This window comes from Acomys russatus, chromosome 1 (assembly GCF_903995435.1).
Source record: "Acomys russatus chromosome 1, mAcoRus1.1, whole genome shotgun sequence".
Lineage (NCBI taxonomy): Eukaryota > Metazoa > Chordata > Mammalia > Rodentia > Muridae > Acomys > Acomys russatus.
This window is the reverse complement of record NC_067137.1, coordinates 48,370,143-48,392,960: the sequence shown is the minus strand read 5'-3', so window position 1 is coordinate 48,392,960 and position 22,818 is coordinate 48,370,143. Positions and strand designations below refer to the sequence as shown.

The following is a 22,818-nucleotide window of genomic DNA, read 5'->3' as shown; positions in this document are numbered from 1 at the left end:
TTCCAAAGTGGCAGGAAATATTTTTGAAATACTTTTCATTCAGTCTTGACAAAGGGCTGATTCTAATTATGAAATTAATTAGGAGAATCTCTACCCTTTAGAGAAACATCTTTTTGTTTTGTTTTGTTTTTGAGACAAGGTTTCTCTGTGTAGCCTTGGCTGTTCTGGACTTGGTTTGTAAACCAGGCTGGCCTCGAACTCACAGAGATCCTCCTGCCTCTGCCTCCCTGAATACTGGGATTACAGGCCAGCGCCACCACACCTGGCTAGAGAAACATCTCTTTATGAAAAATAACCTGTCCAGTCAGTAGAAGCAACCTTGACCCTGTGGAAATAAAGAGCAACCATGCAACTCTGCATAGTTAGGTATCTCTTTTGGCTTTGGACCTACACATTTGGCTCCAGATATTTTGTACTAATGTTTTTTCATTCAACATATTCTAAACTCTGTGTCACTTGACTCCTGTGGCTGAAATAGATTTAAATATTTCGGTTCAAGATACTGCATGTAGGCAGTTGCTAAGAAAATATTCAATCTAACAAATATACAGCTTTGTGACAGAAGTGCTCAGTAACCACTGCTGTGCTCCCTAGAAAATGACCATACATGACTTTCAATATATACATACTCAAAGCCTACCTGAAAGAGATGGTGGGTAGTAGCTATCCTCAGAAGCCACCCCTTCCATGCCTCACAGACTCTATGCCCTTATGTACATGTACTAGTCAATCAGCTACGTCACCTGGGACTGTGAGCTCAGAAATGCCCCGAATGTTCAGAAGGTTTCAAAATTATTTTCAAAAATAACTACAACGTGTACATTATACACAAATTACATAAAATGGACTGTACAGACATAAAAGACCAACAACAAAATACTCATTCCAGCTGAGTTACACTGGATTGTGTTTCACTCGCATCTCACAATCTAGGTTTTCCTTATAACTTTATGTCTAAAATCAACTGTTCTGCGCAGAAAGCCACAATAAAGTTCGGTTGGAGTCTTTTTTAAATGTTTCTAATTTAAGGGAATCATGAATCCCCAAATAAGCATAGGAGAAAACTACAAAAGCAAGTATTTATCTGAACTGTCTGGACCAAAGTAACAGCATCCATTTGAGGGCACAATTATTTGACATATAATCAAAGAAATAGTATATCTTCTAATGTAAAGCTAGCAGATAGTAGTATCACAATGGACAACAAAATTCTCTCCTTAAATCCAGGCTAACATTAAAAGATTTCATATTATAAAAGATATTTTCATGATTAGTAATTGAAACTTCATTTTTAAAGATAACCACCACATATAAATGGGTATCTTTACTTTACTTGTATTTTCTTTTTAAACTTTGGTTAAACAAAATTTGAGAAAATAGCACTCACAAGTAAATCATACTCTCAGTTCTCAGTCATTTTGTTTCAATTTTAACAAACATGACACATAAATTATAAAATTATTGATGCACATACTTACCCTCCCACAAAGCAGAGGATATAAAATGCCAAATAAAATATTACAAAGGGTCCAAAGGTTACTAGAAAAAGGACAATGCCAAGGCTTCCCCATCCCCATATGGATAGACTGGCCTGAAATAAAGCAAAGGAACAAAGGGGGGAAGTAAATAAAGACAAAAGAAATAGTTCATCACAGAAATTAGAAAAAAAGCTTTTCAGTAGGTTTTAATTTCTTTTTTTAGACATAATGATTTTAAATTTCTTTTTTTATATATTTACAGTATCATTTTAGTAAGCATTAAAATATTTGGTTTTAGAAATGTTATATATCCTTGGACATTTATTTCTAAGAAACAATACACAAGAGATTTAGAGAGACCATCAACAAACAGTGAGGAGGAAAATGGCAATACGAAATTGCAATAAGAAATAGTTATATAAACTATTAAATAAAAAACTTATATGAGAAACAAAGCATTTATAAAATAATTGAATATTTATACTTGCAAAAGCATAAAGAAAAGTTTTTGAATGACTAGTTGACAAAATTATTATTGATAATACTTTTAAGTTAAATCTCAAAACGTATAACCTAAAGAAACATTTTTAATTAAAATTTCAATGTGCATAACCTATGTCATTTTTATTTTATACAAATACTACACAGAAACTTAGAAAAATATATTGAAAAAAAATCCCAACTTCCATCACCAAAGCTAGCCACAAGTTTAACAAAGTATGTCCAAAGTCTCCTTCTTTTAAGAGAGAAAAACTAGTCATGGAGAATCATACTGTTCTATATAGTAAAAGTATCCTTTGTTAAAGCACACTGTATTTCAACAGTTTAATTCTTAATGAATAAATAAAGATATTCAATTCAAATAGTTTCTCCATAAAAGTGCTGTGCACTGTGATGTATACAAAAATGGTATTTGTCTCACTCTTTTATCAAGAAGCACAGAGAAGACTGTCTTATAAGGCAAAACAATTAGACACTGAGCCAAAAAGTGAAAGAAAGAATAGAAAGTATTACAAGATGCTACACTAAGCAAAATTAATGACAAAAAAAAAAAAAAAATAACAAAACAAAACAAAAAAAAACTATAGCATAGACAATACGTATTGTGGACTATGAATGGAAGGGTTTTATGTATTCATTCACGGTCACCGACTGCTTCCTATGTACTAAGCACAGTTGAGGGTCCTGATAGCTCTAAGTAGCAAAGCACAGCTATGTCAAAGAAGCACAACAAGCACACATGTTTATACACCTCCCTATGTTTACATCCTGAAGGGAGAAAGCACAAACAAGTGAACATCGTCTGTCCGTCTGATGGGACAGCCCCTCCAGAGAACACAAGCACCTTTGATGGTCAGCAGCTCTGCATGATTAGAAACCACAGGAACAGAAAGCTCTTGCACAACTCACTTAGGAAGACTTTACTTGTGATACTGAGTCTTCCTGTGGGAAAATTGGTGTTTTCATTTATTCACAGATGAACATCTGAGGAACACAGATGTTCTGCATCAGAGTCTTCTTACCATCACCACTGCCCTACTTCCAGGAGTAGCACAACTGTTTTTCGTTTTTATTTTTGTTAACCTTTCTCTGAATCCTGGCCACTGATACTTTTAGCCAGAGCCAGAATGGCTGTTAATTAGCTTTTGGTTCTGCCTTTCCATTCTCCTTCCTGAATCAGTTGGAAACAGTATTTCACTCAAAGTGGTCACCTGCCCTTCCTCTGAAGAACTGAAAGTAGGACAGGAGTTGGAAATAAAGCAAAAAGCAGGCTGGTCCATGTGATCATCAGTGACATCAGCATTTGGCACCTACATCTCAGCACAGTCCTGCCAGATCCCAAGGTCCACCCAAAACTCTGTTTACCAATTTCCACCAAGAGTTCTGGCAAACTCTCCATCCAGAAAGGTGAAAGTGGACATGCTCCAGGTGCTATTTAGCCCACCTTCCCTAGTGCAAGCTGACTTAATGTTAGCATTGATACTCTTTCTGTATACAGATTGTGCTTGTTAGTTTCAGAACTCAATAGCTTGTTGATTAATGATATATTCCTAAATTTTAAAAGCACTAAAATAACTAGCTCAGCTTCTAACTGGGGGACAAGAGAGCCTTCTCAAATATTTATTTACTTCTAACTGTATAACTTTTCCAGTCTTATGTCTGAGTTATATCTTTCTCAATTAAAAAGATTTTTAAGGAGCTAGCAAGATGGCTCAGCGACAAACATTCCTGCTACCAAGCTTGAGGACCTAGGTTCCATCCTGGGACTCATATGCACATGTATACACACACAAAATAAAGAATGAATGCATGAATAAAAATGGAATATTTGATTTTTTTTAAATTTCAAAGTAAACACAAATGAAGTGGGGAAAGAGGATGCTGAAACAGTATGGGATGGCCAAAAGATTTTTTTTTCCAACACAGGGTTTCTCTGTGTACCTCTGGCTGTCTTGGAACACATGCTGTAGACCACATAGGGTGGCCTAAACCCTCACAAAGATCCACCTGCCTCTGGCTCCCAAGTGCAGGGATTAAAGGCATGCACCACCACTGCCAGGCAGTCAAGCTTTTTTAAAAGACAAAAAATATAGTAATAATAATACTTTCAAAGGTCTCAAAATCAAAAGTAAAATAGAATCATATATGCCTCTTGATAATATATAGCAAGTAGAAATAACTACCTTCTGATAATTTATGCCTATCAAAGCATATTTATGCTCAAAACTTGAAATTCACCACATACAGCTGATACCAGCTTATATATTCCTAAAAAATTACTAAGAATCTTTTAATGTAGAATTCTCAAAAGAGATCATCTTTCAAGTCAGCCTGCCCATAGCCGATTAGTTAAGCAGCGTTGTTCATAGATGCATATTCCATTATAGTCAGTCCTAGAACATGCTGCCTTAAGAAACAGAATCAATGGCTCAGAGGTTAGGCTGCTCTTGCAAATTCCAAAGGTCCTGAGTTCAATCTCCAGCAACCACAAGGCAGGTCACAATCATCTATAATGAGATCTGGTGTTCTCTTCTGGCCTGCAGGCGTATGTGCAGGCAGAACACTGTATACATAATAAATAAATAAATTTTAAAAAAGAAAAGAAAGAATCAGGATCAAGTGAAAACAGGTATTTTTGATCAGCAGATGAACAAGCTATCAAACTTCCAATGTGAAGTACCTTGGGCTCTAATTTGAGTCACAAAAGGGATAGGTCTTAGGACTATAAAAACCAAGCATATTTTAGTTATTTTCATAGCTTTTTTTTTTAACTTCTGTGTGATCATGGGCATGCCTGGTGTTCACAGAGATCAAATGAGGGCATCAGATCCCCTGGAACTGGAGTTCCAGACAGTTATGAGCTGCCATGTACATACACAGGTCCTTTGTAAGAACAGCCAGTGCCCTTTACCACTGAGGCATCTCTCCAATGTCCAAGTACATTTTAGTATGTTATATGACAGAGGATAACCAAACAGATAGGACCAAGAATCAAAGTTTATATAAATTTAATGCCAATCTAAGAAATTATATATAGTTCAACAACAAAAATAGCCCTAAGAGTGGCATTAGCACAAGCACAGCCTGTCTTCCTCCCCCCTCATTCTATCTATAGTAAGGTAGAAACTATTCTCTAGGAATTTTAATTGAATATTATCTTAACAAGAGACCCAAGCCTCATTTAAGACTATAATGTAATCAAGGTCTTGTATATACAAGCCAATTTATTAAATATTAATACATTTACTAGCTAAAAACGAACAAAATAAAAATAGAGATGAGAGAAATAAAGGGCAGGATGATAGGAAAGAATGTGAAAACAGATCCTAAATGGAAGTGCTCCTCTTTACCTGACCATATGGCTTCAAGCATCACATGGTCCTGCCAGTACAATCCATGCCAACATCTCACCCTCCAAAACAAAAGCAATTCAGGGCTCCATGCTCCTTCTCCCCAGGGAGTAACACATAAACATAGTAGCAATCTCTTGGCTAACTCCACATACTTTGGCACACTCTATCTAGCCACTGTGATTTGTGGGAGCAACCACACAAGCAACTGAAGTTGAGTTAACAGCCCAACCTTCCCTTTTCCTGCTCAATAACAGAAGAACAAACATGCTTTTTCACTCACCCCAACTCAAGGTACCTAATGTACCTCTGGGAGGATGCCTCAAGATGATGACATGGTTTAAGTTTTCAATACAGCTGTTGCGTAGGCAAGGACAGAGGACTTCTAAGGACACACACTTCAGTTAGGCACTTGCCTCAAATATAGCTAACTGGACAACAGGAGAACGTGATTATAACTGACTACCCTCGGAGTTTCTCCTTCCTACTCCAATTGCAGAGTGACCACAATAAGTAAATTATACATACATATAAGTTTTGGTTCTTTGGTAGTAGAACTGTCTCCTTTATACTTTTCTAAGACAATTATTTGCATATATGTAGAGGACTTCCAAAAATCCGTAGTATTTTTGATTAAGGCAATGTTAATAAATGGTTTGTTATTAGCTAAGAGGACTCCAAAACTCCAACAATAAAGAAAATAGATGCTCTTAATTCACTAGGTTTTTAAGATTGTATTCATTATTATTGTATGTATACCTGATGTGCACATGCACAGGGTCAGAGGACAACTCTGTGGCAAGTTTGTACAGCAGTATCTTTACCCACTGAGCCATTGTGTCTGCTCAAATTCTGTCTTATTTAAACTAGAGTCTATCACTTCTATAATACCTATACAAAGGGTAAAGTAGGAAAATCATGCCGTGTGTTATTTATCACAATACAAACTAGGTTAGGTTTCAGCCTTCTCCTTGCTCCAATAAGGAATCAATGATTTAGGGACCAGAAACAACTACAGTACTAAATATATATATATATATTTATAAATATATATATTTATTAATATTACATATACATACATACCTGTATATGTGTGTTTTATATACATATATACATATATGTAATGAATGCTTTATCAGATGCAGAAAGAACATTAAAATAACATAAAATACTGATAGCAGTATTTAGAAATAAGTAATCCTAGATGATGTCCCACAAACATTCAAAGTCAAGAAATGCAAAACTAGTTTGCTACAATCTTCAGGATTTCTAACAAGAGGCTTAGCAGAGAGTGGGGGAGAAAACAGACTAATCAAATGACTACCAGAAACCTATTTGTCATAATAATAAAAATAACTCTCAATAAAGACTTTTTAAAAAAATAAATAAATGAGGGCTGGAGAGATGGCTCAGAAGTTAAAGGCACTGGCTGCTCTTCCAAATAAGCTGGTTTTATTCCTGGCACCCACACAGTGACTCACAACCATATGTAACTCTAATTTCAGGGGATCTGACACCTTCTGGCTTCTCGGAACACCAGGCATGCATGTGATGCATAGACATATATACGGGCAAAATACACATACACATAAAAAAGTAAATACTCTAATTTTCAAAAATACTTTATCTTTACTTAATGTGCAACAGTGTCTTGCCTGCATGTATGCCTGTATGAGGATGTTAAATCTTCTAAAATTGGAGTTGCAGACAAGTGTGAACTGCCATGTGCGTGCTGGGAATTGAACACAGGTCCTCTGGAAAACAGCCAGTGCTGTGAACTACTGAGCCATCTCTCCAGGCCCATAAATAGGTTTTTAGAGAATAGCACTCTCACAGTCAACACACACACACACACACACACACACACTCTCTCTCTCTCTCTCTCTCTCTCTCTCTCTCTCTCTCTCTTTCTCACACACACATACATACACACACAGAATGAAACTGACCTCGCCTCTACATTATGCCACAAATGTTAGTCAGTAAATGCCATTTAAAAATGCTTACTTCAAGGGTAGGGGTTAGCTTATGAAAATATAAATATTTTTTACTATTTAGGAAACATGTTGGTATCTACAAAATTTTCCCTTTGCAAAATTAAAGTCAATTTAAAACTCTTTAGCAATAACATTGATGTATATCTTACCCAAAAAAAATTCTCTTAAAAAATAACTGAAAGCTATTCTCCCATGCTTCTCTCATTTAGAGTCCCAATAGGATGTCCTCCCTTCTGTCCCAGTTTCCTGGTAAGTGAAGGTTTTCATGGGACATGCCCCTGGGGCTAGTATGCAGATATAAGTGAATATATACCATTTGAGTCTTTCTGCTTCTGGGTTAACTCACTCATTATGATCATTTCTAGCTCAATCCATTTATCCACACATTTCGGGAATTCCTTGTTTTTAATAGCTGAGTAGTAGTCCATAGTGTATATGTACCACAGTTTCTTTATCCATTCTTCTACTGATGGACACTTAGCAAAATAGAAGGATCCAGAGGGTCCTAGAAACCTACAAGTAGAACATTATGATAGGCAGATTTGGGCCCAGGGGTCCCGCTCAAATTAAGGCACCAGCCAAGGACAATACAGGCGGTAAACTTTAAACCCCTACCCAGATCTAGCCAATGGTCTGAACATTCTCCACAGTTGAGTGGAGAGTGGGATATGACTTTCTCACGTACTCTGGCGCCTCACATTTGACCATGTCCCCTGGAGGGGGAGACCTGGTGGCACTCAGAGGAAGGACAGCAGGTAGCCAAGAAGAGACTTGATACCCTATGAGAATATACAGGGGGAGGTAATCCCCCTCAGGAACAGTCATAGGGGAAGGGAATAATGGGAAAATGGGAGGGAGGGAAGAATGGGAGAATACAAGGGATGGGATAAACATTGAGATGTAACAAGAAGAAATTAATAAAAAAAATTTAAAAAAAAGGAAAAAAACCTGAAAGTGAAAATTTAAATATACTGAGGATTAAGACACATCTCCACTGTGATTTAATTATGTGAGTTAACAAAATCTATTAACTGAAAAATAGCAATGCTATTTATCCTGAACAAACTGTTTTTCTATCAGCATATTTTTCTAATTATTTACCCTAAATAAAATTGTATACTATTAAAATATACACAGATATCAGTCATCTAAGAGAAAGTTACAAATGCTCCCTTTCTAAAGGTAATGACAGACAGGTTCTGTCAGGCAGTTGGGATGCAGGGGGCATGGGTGAGAGCTAAGCATCTCTAAAAACACCTTGTTCTAGATATGACCATCAACAGTTTTAATATTTTACATAATTATGAAAGCTACACAGAAAGAGAATAACCACACATAGAGGAACTCCTTCGAGTGTTTTCACAGCATGGCAAGCTGACAGTGGATCTTTAGTGGAAAACAGCCTAAGAATAGCAACCATCATACCTGTCTTTTAAAGAGCCTTAAGCAATGCTGGCAATTCCTATAAAACGCATCAAGACTAATTGGAAGAATGACTGATCTGAGCCAAGGCAGAAATGTTTTTGAGATGAACCCTCAAGCACCAGGAAGATAACAAGTTATACTAAGAGGATTCAGTAGATATCTGAAAACACACCACCCAGCAATGGCCCAGTCAGAGCAACAGCTGGGATGGACTGAGGGGACACTGCTTTTAACATCCCAGTGATTTTGTCTGAAGACTGACACACAATCCTGACACTATCCTTAAAGGCCAGAGAGAATTAAACATCCACCAAGGTAATCAGTGCTGACAAAAATGCAGGTTATTAAGAAATGTTTCATATAGTGATGGATGAGCTGTAATTCTTAATGAATTATGTGTCTATCAATAATCTAACTGTTAGTCCTTGAAAGAAAAATCAGCAGAAACAGATGCCTCGTGGATTAAGGCTATACAAACACCACTAGCTATGAAAGTGTTGCTGGAAAAATTAAAATCAAACCTGAAACTTACTTTAATATTGCATAAAACTGAGAAAATGTTACAAATGTCATGGAGATGAATTAACCAAAATTCATATCATTCATATTGTGGGAAACACCAAAAGACAAAAAACATAAGAAAACAGTTTTTTCAACAAATGAAATTCAAGAAGAAGAATGACAATGGAATAAGAACAGGAAGCAATCTGTCGATTAAAACAGCAATGTGTTGAAATTACTCAAACTGATTTTAAGCAAAGTACAGTGGAAAAAAGAAGAAAGCAAGTAAAAGGAAGAAAAAAGGAATTTGGTAGTTCTAAGCACTGTTAGAATAATTATATTAATACATTTCTATTTATTTTTTAGTAAAATTATATTATAGTTGTTTTAAAAGTAGGAATGTTTTGATGTATTTTTCAATATGAAATCAAGTACCTGGACTTTTCTTCAAGATAATCTTCAAGGTTCTTTGTTGAGAAAAAGTAAAAAGAGCATAGCTACAATAGCCTGTGGGCCGGTAAGGTCCTAAGATGGCATGAGCACAGGGTGCCTGGGGCATTAGTCTTCCCATTTTATGTTTGTATAGTATTTTTCCTATTTTTATGCTTAAAATCTTTCACTGAAATATTTTGAAGCACATCAATCGTAACACTCATTTGGATAGTAAGTACACATACTATCAAGTAAGCACTGCAGGGAAAAAAATAATACCTACGGGTGCTGCATGTTTACAGCCAAGGAAACGCCATTTCAGCTAGACACTTCCTGGGATTAGTTAATAGTGGGGCAACATACCTGAAGCTATTCAACTAAGAAAAAGATTATTTTTAATATGGAAATGCTGGGCGTAATGGAGTACACTTTTAATACTAGCACTCAGGAGGCAGAGGCAGGTAGATCTTGTGAATTCGAGACCAGACAGAACAATTTCCAGGACAACCAGGGCTACACAGAGAAACCCTGTCTTAAAACACCAAATGGATGGATGGGTGGGTGGATGGATGGGTTGATGGATGATATGAAACTAAGTACTCTAATATCTTGTTTTATGTATAGGACAGTAAACATAATATAAAAACTACTGCCCTTCAAAGGATTGTTCTGTAGGTTTCAGGCTGATTCTACAATAACTAGTTAGGTATGTGCCAAGCCTTAATGTCGAAAGCTATAAATCCAACAGCTTCTGTTTGCAAGGGAAAGAGGATAATATAAACTTAGAATGTTGGTTTGTGCTAGAATCCCAGTATTCAGGAGTTGGAGGCAGAAGGATCCAGAGTTCGTGGCCTGCCTGTCCTTAAATAAAAAGGAGGATACGGAATAGGCAGCCAGATGGCTCAGCAGGCTAAAGCACTTGCTGCACAGGCTTGGCCACTAACGTGCACAGGCTTGGCCACTAACGTGCACAGGCTTGGCCACTAACGTGCACAGGCTTGGCCACTAACGTGCAAGAGAGAATCTATTCCAAGTTGTTCTCTAACTTCCTACCCATGCACTGTGGCATGTGTGTGTGTGTGTGTGTGCGCGTGCGCGTGCACACACACACACACACACACACACACACCATGCATGCAAATACAAATACTACAAAAATGTTTTTAAAGATAAAATATATATGTAGCAACATGAAAAGTGCTACAAATGGAATGAAGAATAGCTTTTTAATAAAAATGTTTCCAGTTTTCAAATTCCTTTTAAATTGTCTTCAAAATATAGTTTTGTGGGGAATGTGTCTCAGAATAGAGTGCATACCTGTATATACAAGAAAAAGCCATAGACTTAGTCCCCAGTATCAAAAATAAATCTGAAACCAACACAAAAGACACTTAAATCATCATACAGTGCTGTTTTGCTAAATGGACATGTGGTCAAGTTGCCATCTAAACATTTGTGCTTACACACGTAGAGTGATTCTGCCCTCAGTCTTAGCCAGAGAGCTTCTTCGTGTAGTAGGCAACAGTTAGAGCAGTGACTCACACGCAGTCAGACGGCAGACAGTAAGTTAATGCTCAGGGCTCTGCCATAAACAGGATATTTAAACCTACTCCAAAACCCTATTCACTCAATCAAGAATCAGAGAACATCACAGAAGGGAACAAAAATATGTAAAAGCCAGAGAACGGGAGGAGTATTCTGAAATGCTGTGTGCTAGATATGACACAGCCATGATACTCAGTCACTGCACAAGATCAAGCCAGCCAGACCAGTCAGCGTTAGAGCAGGCTCAACTAACGAATCCACAGGGTTACAAAAGGAGAAGAGGAGACAGTATATGAAGGTGAGAGGAGGAGATGCTGGGACTATTTGAAGGAGTGGAAAAGGGGAATTGGTGGATAACAAAAATATCAAAGAATAAATGAAAGATACAAGGGAAAAGTCAATCTCTTTCCAGGAATTCAGCCCATCTCCTTTTCCACTACTGTCAAAAATATACCCATGATGCTGTCTTTTAATTATTACAGAGAATTTAAAAACAGAAAAAGGGATAAGAAAGTCATTCCATTCCATCTGTCCATCATGTTTTCCCCTTCTATTCTAAATAACCTTTAAAAATCGTTATGAATTAAGATTTCTAACTTTTCTTAACAGAAAATTCAGTTTATCTTGCCTGCAGGAGAACACAGGCAGCAGAGCTCCATAACCTTCCCTCTGGAGAGGCCTGCTGGCCCTAGGATTATCCAGGCCTGAGGATCCCAGGGACAGCTAGCACCATAACCTTCCCTCTGGAGCACCCAGGCCTGTAGGACGCCAGGAACAACCTTGTTAGAGCACGCCCAGCATTTCTCCTGTTGGCCAGGGGACACAGGCCACATAGTTCTATAACCTTCCCTCTAGAGGAGGACTGCTGGCCCCAAGATCATCCAGGCCTGTGGGACACAAGGAACAGCAAGGTTAGAGCCTACCCAGCCTTTCTTCTGCCCAGCCAGCAAAGGAACATCCAGGCCTGCAGGTCCCCAGAAACACCTAGCCAGAAGAAACGAGTAGTCTGCTAGTCCCTGAGTTCCACTATCTGTCCCAAAGTCCTGCCTGCCTCCCCAACGAGTCCTGTCGGCATCAGGAACATGCAGGCAACACCAGGGACAAGCAGATGGCTAAGGGCTGGTATAAGACCACAAACAACAAGAGGCAAGACACTACGGCATCACCAGAACCCAGCTATCTTATTACAACAAGTTCTGGATACACTGACACAGCTGAAGCAAAAGAAGATGACATTATGTCCAATCTTATAAAGATGATAGAGGCCTTTAAAAAGAATATGAATAAATCTCTTAAAGAAATACAAGAAAATTAAATCAAACAGATGAAGGCAATGAATAGTGAAGAGTCCAAGCTCCAAGGACCAGAAAATATTTTCAACAAAATCAAAGAAGAAAACTTCCTGAACCTAAAGAAAGAAATGCCAATAAATAAACAAGAAATGTACAGAACACCAAATGGATTGGACCAGAAAAGAAAATCCTCCTGCCACATAATAACTAAAATGCTAATGTACAGAACAACAAATAAATAAATAAATAAAAGCTGCAAGGGGAAAAGGCCATGTAACTTAAAAAGGCAGACCTATCAGAATTACACCTGATTTCTCAACAGAGACTCTAAAAGCCAAGAGGGCCTGGGCATATATCTTACAGAAACTAAGAGACCACAGATGGCAGGCCGCAGCTACTATACCTAGCAAAGCTTTTAATCCCCATAGATGGAGAAAACAAGATATTCCATGACAAAACCAAATTTAAACAATATCTATCCAAAAATCTGGCCCTACATAAGATACTAGACGGGAACTCCAATCCAAGGAGGCTAACTACATCCAAGAAAATACAGGAAATAAATAACTCCACATCAGCAAAACCAAAAGAAGGGACACACACACACCACACATACACTCTACCATCACAAACAACAAAATAATAGGAATGAACAATCATTGGTCATTAATCTCTCTCAATATCAATGGACTACACTCACCAATAAAAAGACACAGCCTAACAGAATGGATGTGAAAAGAGGATCCATCTTTCTACTGCATACAACAAACATTCCTGAACAAAAAAGATAGATATTATCTCAGAATAAAGGGCTAGAAAAAGGGTTTCCAAGCAAATAGAGTAAAGAAGCAAGCTGGAGGAGCCATTCTAGTATCTAATAAAATAGACTTTCAACCAAATTTAATCAAAAGAGATGAGGAAAAACACTTCATACTCATCAAAGGAAAAATCCACAAAGATGACATCTCAATTTTGAACGTCTAATGCCCTAAATGCAAGGGAACCCACATTCACAAAAGAAATATTACTAAAGCTTAATCACACATTGAACCCCACACATTAATAGTGGGAGATTTCAGCACCCCCACTCTCACCAACAGACACATCATCGAGACAGAAACAAAACAGAGAAATAATAAAACAGACATCATGAGTCAAACTGACCTAACAGATATCTACAGAACATTTCACCCAAACACAAAAGATTATACATTCTTCTTAGTACCTCATGGAACCTGCTCCAAAATTGACAATACACTTAGTCACAAAGCAAGCTTCAACAGATACAAGATAATTGAAATAACCCCTTGTATTTTATCAGACCACCATGGCTTAAAGCTAGATTTCAACAGCAACAGAACACAAGAGAATACCTACGAACTCATGGAAATTGAACAATTCTCCACTCAATGACCGCTGGGTCAGGGAAGAAAGAAAGAAATTAAAGACTTTTTAGAATTCAATGAAAATGAAGGCACAACATACCCAAACTTATGGGGCACAATGAAAGCAGTGCTAAGGGGGAAGTATAGCATTAAGTGCCTTCATAAAGAAACTGGACAGTTCTCATACTAGCAATTTAAAAGCACACCTGAAAGCTCTAGAACAAGAAGAAGCAAGCATACCCAAGAGGACTAGAAAGCAGGGAAAATTGATCAAACTAGGGCCTGAAATCAATAACTTAGAAACAAAAAGAACAATACAAACTAACTAAATGACAGAGAAACAGTTTTCAATTTAACAAAATCAGAAATGAAAAGAGGAGCATAACAACAAATAATGAGGAGATCCAAAGAACCATTAGATCTTAATTAAACAACCTGTATTCCACAAAATTGGAAAATCTAAAGGAAATGGATGATTTTTCTTGACAGATTGCACTTACCAAAGTTAAATCAAGATCAGTTAAGCAATTTAAACAGCCTATAACCACGAAATAAATAAAAGCAGTCATCAAAAGTCTCCCCACCAAAAAAAGCCAGGGCTAGATGGTTTTAGCATAAAATTCTACCAGACTTTCAAAGAAGAGCTAGTACCAATACTCCTCAAACTATTCCACAAAATAGAAACAGAAGGAACATTATCAAATTCATTCTATAAAGCCACAGTCATCCTGATACCTAAACTACACAAAGACTCAACAAAGAAAAAAAATTTCAGAGTAATTTCCTTCATAAATAATGATGCAAAAATATTCAATAAAATACTTGTAAACTGAATGCAAGAACACATCAAATACATAAGCCACCATAATCAAGTAGGCTTCATTCCAGGGATCAGGGATGGTTGAACATATGAAAATCCATCAATGTAATACACCATATAAACAAACAAAAAGAAAAAAATCACATGATCATCTCATTAGACACAGAAAAGGCCTTTGACAAATTCCAACACACCTTCATGATAAAAAGTGTCAAAACAATCATGGATAAAGGCCCATACCTAAGCATAAATAAAGGAAATATACAGGAAGCTGGTAGCCAACATCAAACTAAATAGAGAGAAACTCAAAGCAAGTCCACTAAAATGAGGGACAAGAAAAGGCTACCTACATTCTCCTTATCTCTTCATATACTACTGCAAATTCTAGGCAGAGCAGTAAGACAACTGAAGGAGATCATAGGAGTACAAACTGGAAAGGAGGAGCTGAAGAGTCCCTATTAATAGATGATACTATAGTATATGCAAGTGATGGCAAAAACTCTACCAGCTAACAACAACTGATAAACACTTTCAGTAGAGGGGCTGGACACAAAGCTAACTCAAAAAAAAAAAAAAAAAATCAGTAGCCCTCCTTTATATAAACAGCAAAAGGGCTGAGATAGAAATTAGGGAAAGAACACCCTTCACAATAGGCACAAATATATCAAGTATCTTGGTGTAACTCTAACTAAGCAAGTGAAAGAACTGTTTGACAAATATTCCAAGTCTCTGAAGAAAGAAACTGAAGAAGGTATCAGAAGATGGAAAGCTCTCCCATGCTCATGGATAGGTAGGATTAACATATATCCATCTTACCAAAAGCAATCAATTTCCTGTACAGAACACCAACAGCTCAGGCTCTAAGAACAACAATTAATAAATGGGATCTCATGAAACTGAAAAGTTTCTATAAGGCAAAGGACACTGTCAACAGAGCAAAGCAACAGCTACAACTAGGAAAAGATCTTCACCAACTGTACATCTGACAGAAGGCTAATATCCAAAATAGATAATGAACTCAAGAAACTAAATACCAACAAACCAAATAATCCAATTAAAAGATGGGGAACAGAGCCAAACAGAGAACTCACAACAAAGGAATCTTGAATGGTTGAAGAACACTTAAAGAAATGTTCAATATCCTTAGTCATCAGGGAAATGCTAATCAAAATGACTCTGAGATATCATCTTATACCTATCAGATTGGCTAAGATCAAAAACTCAAGTGACAGCTCATGCTTCCAAAGATGTGGAGAAAAGAGAACACTCTTCGACTGCTGTTCCAAGTGCAAACTTGCGCAACCACTTTGGACAGCAATCTGGTGCTTTCTCAGAAAATTGGTAATAGTTCTACCTCAAGACCTAGCTATGTGGGACTTTGCTGGGCAGAGGTCTTGAGTCCGCTCTTTTCCTGAAAAGTCAGTTTACCTGCACATGGAAAGAGAAAGCACTCTCTCCTGTCGCCAGAAAGGAACCATAAAATCCAACTTGGCGAAAAAGGTGTCATCAACCTGCCTCTGTTCAAATAAAACACTTCAAAGCTGCCTCTGAATTAATAAGAGGCCAGGTCCCAGAGACAGGCTTTCTTCGGGGTATTTGCTATAAACAAAAAGCATATCTCCTCAACCCACCCCTTCTGCCTTTTTTTTTTTTTTTTTTTTTTTTTTTACAACCAAAGGTCTGGTCTCTTGGCTGTCTTATTCTGGCAAAGTTCGGCTACCTTGTTCTCTCAAGCCCAGAGCTCCCTTTCCAACTTGCAGAAGGGGAGGTTTATCCCACAGAGATCATGAGAATCTGTTTCCCCTCTGCCAGAGAACTTGGATCTACCTGCTACCTCTACAGGGCAGCAGCCACCCTGCTTTGTCACAGATTAATGGCATAAAGAATGTTGACCTGTGTCCCTGTTTAACCTTGAGTCTTTCCTTGGGGTTGCTTTTTGATCACTTCCCCCTAGCCCCTATTGGGGCTGCTCACCAGGACACTGAGGAAGAGGCTATGCTCAGACCTGATGTGATTTGATGTGCTTGGGCTGGGGGGAATCCCCTTTTCTGAGTAGGAGGGGAGCAGGGAAGGGGAAGAGGGAGGGATGGAGGGGCTGGTAGGAGAGGAGGGAGGGGGCTACAATTGGAATGTAAACTAAATAAATTAATTGATTAAAAAGGGGAAAAATAGAAAATTCTGGCTGGGATCAGCAAACTTAAAATCTCAACAAAGTTGTAATCAGATAAAGAGAGGTCAGTAGTGGTATCTGCCATAAAAATGAGCATGGTATACAAGAGAGCCATGGTCCCCACATGTGCTATAAGGGGTTACCTGTCTCCATATATGCTGAGTCTCATTGTTTGAAAAGTGGTCTCTCACTTGGTTACCCACTATGGTCTTGAATTCCTAACTTCAAGTTAGCCTCCAACATCAGCCTCAAGGAGTAGCAGTCATGCTATAAAGATTAATTTTCACTCCTGTTTTGATTCAAGAAACAAGACATGTATCTGTATTTAAGTCACTATCAAAGTGAGAAAACAAAAGACTAATGCACTATTAAAATGCAGATAGCCTATTTCTTAGTGGAAGTTAAGAAATAAACATGTAAAGCCAGGGGTGGTGGTGCATGCCTTTAATCCTAGCCTTGGGAGACAGAGGCAGGTGGATCTCTGTGAGTTCAAGGCCAGCCTGGTCTACAAAGTGGGTCCACAGCCAGGACTACACACAGAGAAACCTTGTCTCAAAAAAACAAAACAAAACAAACAACAACCAAAAAAAAAAACCCAAACCAAACAAACCCAAACGTGTCCATTTCACAAAGGGATTTGATTTAAGCATTCTTTCCCCTACTGTCAAAGCCTGAGGCCAATCCTTCACTGTAGGTACCTAACTGTGGTAGTTTGGATGAGAATGAGCCCATATGCTCACATATTTGAATGTTTGCTTCACAGTTGATAGAGTGTAGACAGGATTAGGATTAGGACATGTGACTTTGTTGGAGGAAGTATGCTACTGGTGGTAGGCTTTGAGCTTTCAAAAGCCCACACCAGGCTCAGCCTCAAGAGCTTTGCCTCCATCTTGTGGCTCAGAGGTAAGCTCTCAGCTACCATTCCATTACCATGCCTGCCACCATGATTCCACCATGATGATTATGGACTAAACTTCTGTAATTATAAGCAAGCCCCCAATTAAATGTTTTCTTTTACAAATTGCCTTGATCATGGTGTCTCTTCAGAGAAATAGAAGAGTACACTGACCTACATTTTCCTTAATGTCAAAACAATCTTTGATTAAGTTTGCAAAATACTTTAAGACCAGTTAGTTCTCTTGCTTCTGTCCGCTAGGATAAACTACTTTTCCATTCCAGCAAGATTCTCTCTCTAGAAAGTTCTCTTCAAGAGCCAGCAAAGTGTTATTTTTCATAAAGTAAACCTTTCCTTTTAAACATCTGTGTTGTATACTTTTATGTCAACTTAACATAAGTAAAGTTATCTGTAAGGAAGGAATCTCAACTGAGAAAATTAGTGATTGATGGGGAAGACCATCCCATTGTTTGTGGTACCATCCCTGGTCTGGTGGTCCTGGGTTCTATAATAAAGCAGGCTGAGTAAGATGTGGAGAACAAGTCAGTAATCAGCATCCCTCCATGGCCTCTGCATCCACTTCTGCATCCAGGTTCCTGCCCTGTTTGAGTTCCTGCTCTGACTTCCTTCATTGATGAGCAGGGAGATGGAAGTGTAAACCAATTAAGGCCTTTCCTCTCCAAGTTGCTTTGGTCATGGAGTTTCATTAAAGTAACCCAAACTAAGACAGCCACTGTGCCTTCTTACATCCTCAATTTTTAAGTAAGTATAACATTTTTCATAAGGTATTGTGTGGAGGAAGCTCGAGTGAGTGAAGTCCTGGAAGAGTGTGTATTTTGACATGAGCACTGCCTATTGAAGACTCCAAGACCAACTGGCCCATGGGAAGCTGGTCAATTCATTACCCATCTGGCCCAGGCCTAAAAGAAAAGGAAAAGCTTCTCTCAGGAGTCTAAGAATAAGTTATTATGAATGAAGGATGAGTGTGTGAAAAGACTAACAACTGTAGCTTCCTCTTCCCTGAAGTCTACAGCCTGAGACTGCTGGCCTACAGAGACCTCCTACTAGCCAACCCTCCCCCATCCAGTACCTAATATACCTCCTGCAAATCTAAGTAGCCTTGGAGAACTTTACCTGATCTCAGCTTCACTGTGAACTGCTGTGTGTCTGTCTTCTCTTTAATCCCTCCCCACCCAAGCAAAGGAGGAAAAGAAACATATAACAATTAATGAAAAACAGAGGCCATAAATTTGAAAGAGAGCAAGTTAGAGTATATAGGAGGATTTGGAAAGAGGAAAGGGGGTGGGTAACGTAACTATATTATGATCTCAAAAAAATTTTAAACATTTTTTAAAAGACTAAAGGCATCCAACAGACTGGTCTGTTGATCTTTATTTTTAAGATCAAAGTTAAACAAGCTTTCATTTAAAGTATCTAATTGTTTCCTGTATTATATCAAAAGACTCTATTCTTTTCTGTAAGGATATCATGAAGCTCCTACTAAGTGGTATAATAACTTTTAGGTATTTTTTTTTCAGAAACAAACTATTCCAACAAACCCCAATTCTTATATAGAATGTAGAAATAATGCAGTATAAATCTCTTTCCCTTTTATTTCTATATGCTTTTTATTAACTAGATCATACAGTATACACTAAATACCTGAACATGAATAATCCATTTAGCAAATTATTAAAAATGTAAATGATGTGCTAAAATTAGTCTTCTATCAGTCAACTATATACAAAGACAAATTAGAGAATCTAACCATGACTGAAAATTAACAAGTAGTAATTTTAAAATAAAGCCTCGACAAGAAAGGTTGGATTAAATTACTCATGGGCCTTTTTTCCACTACCAACTTTTTACAGGCTTTGAAGGGTGGAGACTCACTTATTACTGACATTCTTTGCTTGGCACTTACCCAATTAGACACCATAAATCTGCATCTAAACCTCAGGTAGGCCATAAGAATTAAAGGGTCTTATCATCCTGCTTCCATAAGGTTAAAGACTACAGCAATCCAGTTTTGGATTATTCTAATACTGCAAATTATGAGTTACCAAAAAAAAAAAAAAAAAAAAAAAAAATCACACCATACAGTATAACATAAAAGAATCTGGGCCCAGAAACTTTTAGCAAATGATGTCACCTGTCACAGCCAAAGAAAGAGCTTAATTAGTACTCTTACAGACATTCTGAATCTACAGCTATGAAACCAAAACTGTACAATGCACCCAAGAGACTTAGGACAATTGACTTGCTCGCCAGAGTTCTCCAACAAATAACCACTAAGTTTTTAAAATATAAAGAAAATCTATATCCACCAGTAAAGGAAACAACTGCTCCCCAATTTCCATCTTGCAAGTGCGTATATATAAAATTATATATAAAAATGTTTGTCACAACCCACTTGTAACAATATATTTTGACATAGCTTAAAACTCCATAACTCACCCCAAGCTACATCTACTTGGCAACACATCCTTAGAAAGTTATTCCAAACTTTATAATTTAAATACATGTGAAATTAAGTAACTATATACAAGATCATTTAATTAAACAAAATAGGGCCAACTAAATTCTTCAGTAAGTTAAAGCACTTGCCACCAAGCTTAATGACTTGAGTTTGCTTCCTTGACCCACATTATGGAAAAAGAAAAATCAACTGCCAGTTCCTCTGCCCACCAACATATTATAGCATGCACATGTGCACACACACAAAATAAATGTAATAAAACTTTTTGAATTTTGAATCATGACATGGATTTTGTTTAGTAAATGAGTTTTAATCATTAGTTAACATGGTAATACTATAATTATGTGCAAGTTGTATTTTCACATAAGGTACTATTTTTTTTATTTCTCCTATAAGCTAATGCCAAATGTATTATTTTATAGTTTACCTTATTCTGACTAATAACTTACTGAACTTGTATGACAATATTTTATAAAGTACTTATTCAAAAGCATGTTCATAATCATACTTACCTAGAGTCATTCTTTTTTTTTTTTTTTTTTTTTTTTGAGACAAGGTTTCTCTGTGTAGCCTTGACTGTCCTGGACTCACTTTGTAGACCAGGCTGGCCTAGAACTCACAGCGATCCACCTGCCTCTGCCTCCCAAGGGCTGGGATTAAAGGCGTGCACCACCACTGCCCAGCCTCCTAGAGCCATCCTTAAAGCTTGCAAGTATTGGACATCTAAAAGTTTTCATTTTTAAAAGAAACTGAAGCAATCTACACACAGTCATATCTGATGTCTCATATTTCCAAGTTATGATACCAAAAAAAAAATCAAGTTACATGTAAAATTAGCAAGATGGGTGGACTGACAGGTTTGCTGGAACATGCACTCCAGACAACTGTCAAATTCCAAAACTAGCCTGAGCTGCATGGAGTTCCAAGCCAGCCTTGACCAGACAGGGGCACTGACAAATGGATATGCTTTTCTTTTACTGATATGAGTCAGTTGTCAGTATCAATCACAAATTTCCAGTCCCATGTAGTTTTTCCTTGAGACTAAGATAAGTAGTTTCTTTTGGTTTTGGATTGTTGGTTTGTTTTTTTTGGGGGGGGGGTTGGGGGGATGTTTCAAGACAGGGTTTCTCTAAGTAGCTCTGGCTGTCCTGAACTCACTTTGTAGACCAGGCTGGCATGCTTCTGCCTCCCAAGTGCTGGGATTAAAGGTGTGGGCCACTATGTCCAGCAGTAAGACGTTTCTTTATGAAAGGTATTTGAAAGCACCACGCACAAAATCCTAATGCACAAGTGTTTTCCTAGATAAGATTGCTTTTCACTCTGTCTTAAGCCCATACTGTTATACACTGAAAAAAGTAAAATCTACCGGGTGTGGTAGTACACACCTTTAATCTCAGCACTCAGGAGACAGAGGCAGGGGACTGCTGTGAGTTCGAGGCTAGCCTGTTCTACAAAGTGAGTCCAGGACAGCCAAGGCCACACAATGAGACCCTATCTTGAAACCCCCCCCCCCCAAAATCTAGGAGTGGGCAACATAAATTATTCCTGAAAAGCAGAAAATATAAAAGCAAAAACGTAACTAAGCTTTGTGGTTCACTGTCAGGCACAGACAGAACAGACACTTCCCCCAAGGGTGAAAGTGGTACGCTAGGCCAAAGTCATCAGGCTCTGAGATCTGGAACCTTGCAGAACAAGCAACCAACCTATAACCATTTCACTCGCTAAGGAAGCTGGGGAGCAACAGAAGCAATCCAAACCTCTAAAGAGGGAACAAGGCTAGAACTCCCTAAGATCTTCCATGCATCAAAGGTTTAGAATGTCACCTGAGGACTAGCCATCCAATTACAGCCCACCAGAGGAGTGCTGGACATATTTTTAGACTACTTCTGAACCTATGAGCTCTGTTAATATGAAGCAGCAACTTTATTATTATTCCTGTTCCGTACTCTAGCCACAGTTCTTCTTTGTATCCAATTTCCCACTTTCCCTCCTCCCTAAAGCTTTCCTTTAGGCCCACTCTGTTCCACTGTAAAAACAAACACTCCCATATTACAAAAATTTCATTATCTTACATAAGGAAAAGCTGCTTCCCCTGTAACTTTCTCCAAGACTGACTATTCTTTCTTGTCATTACTGTCACCTAAACTTCAAGTCACAGGCCATGCTCAGCTTTCTATATAATAATAATAATAATAATAATAATAATAATAATAATAATAATAATAATAATAATAGTAGTAGTAGTAGTAGTAGTATACAGTATTACGTAGTAGTGGTGGTGGTGGTGGTGGTGATATTCCTCTTCCTGAGCAATTCTTGTACATTAGGAAATACTTAAGGAAGGGAGAGGTAGGAAGTTATTTTACATGCCACTACCAGGCTATGCCACTTACAAATCACATCTGAAGAACTAAGGATGGAACCATGGCATTGCACTTTCCAATGTGCAGCATAGCTAAGGACACTGGCTGTTTATAAAATTTTCCAGGTGATTGCAAATGCAGTCACTTTAAAAACTGACCCCCAAAGCATAGCTAGCCTTTCACTG

The 22,818-nt window shown here is 37.8% G+C and overlaps 1 protein-coding gene across 2 annotated transcripts in view; it reads right to left on the bottom strand.

Moving 5' to 3' along the window:
• Snx13 (sorting nexin 13) overlaps nucleotides 1-22,818 on the bottom strand; it is a 105,226-nt gene that overhangs the window by 65,999 nt on the left and 16,409 nt on the right. The window contains exon 2 of one of the 2 annotated variants that reach the window (XM_051144953.1): nucleotides 1,479-1,591. In XM_051144953.1, the coding sequence (XP_051000910.1) occupies nucleotides 1,479-1,591 (113 nt within the window). Of the gene's footprint in view, nucleotides 1-1,478; nucleotides 1,592-22,818 lie in introns of those variants that run through there. The other variant, XM_051144960.1, reaches the window with a different exon arrangement.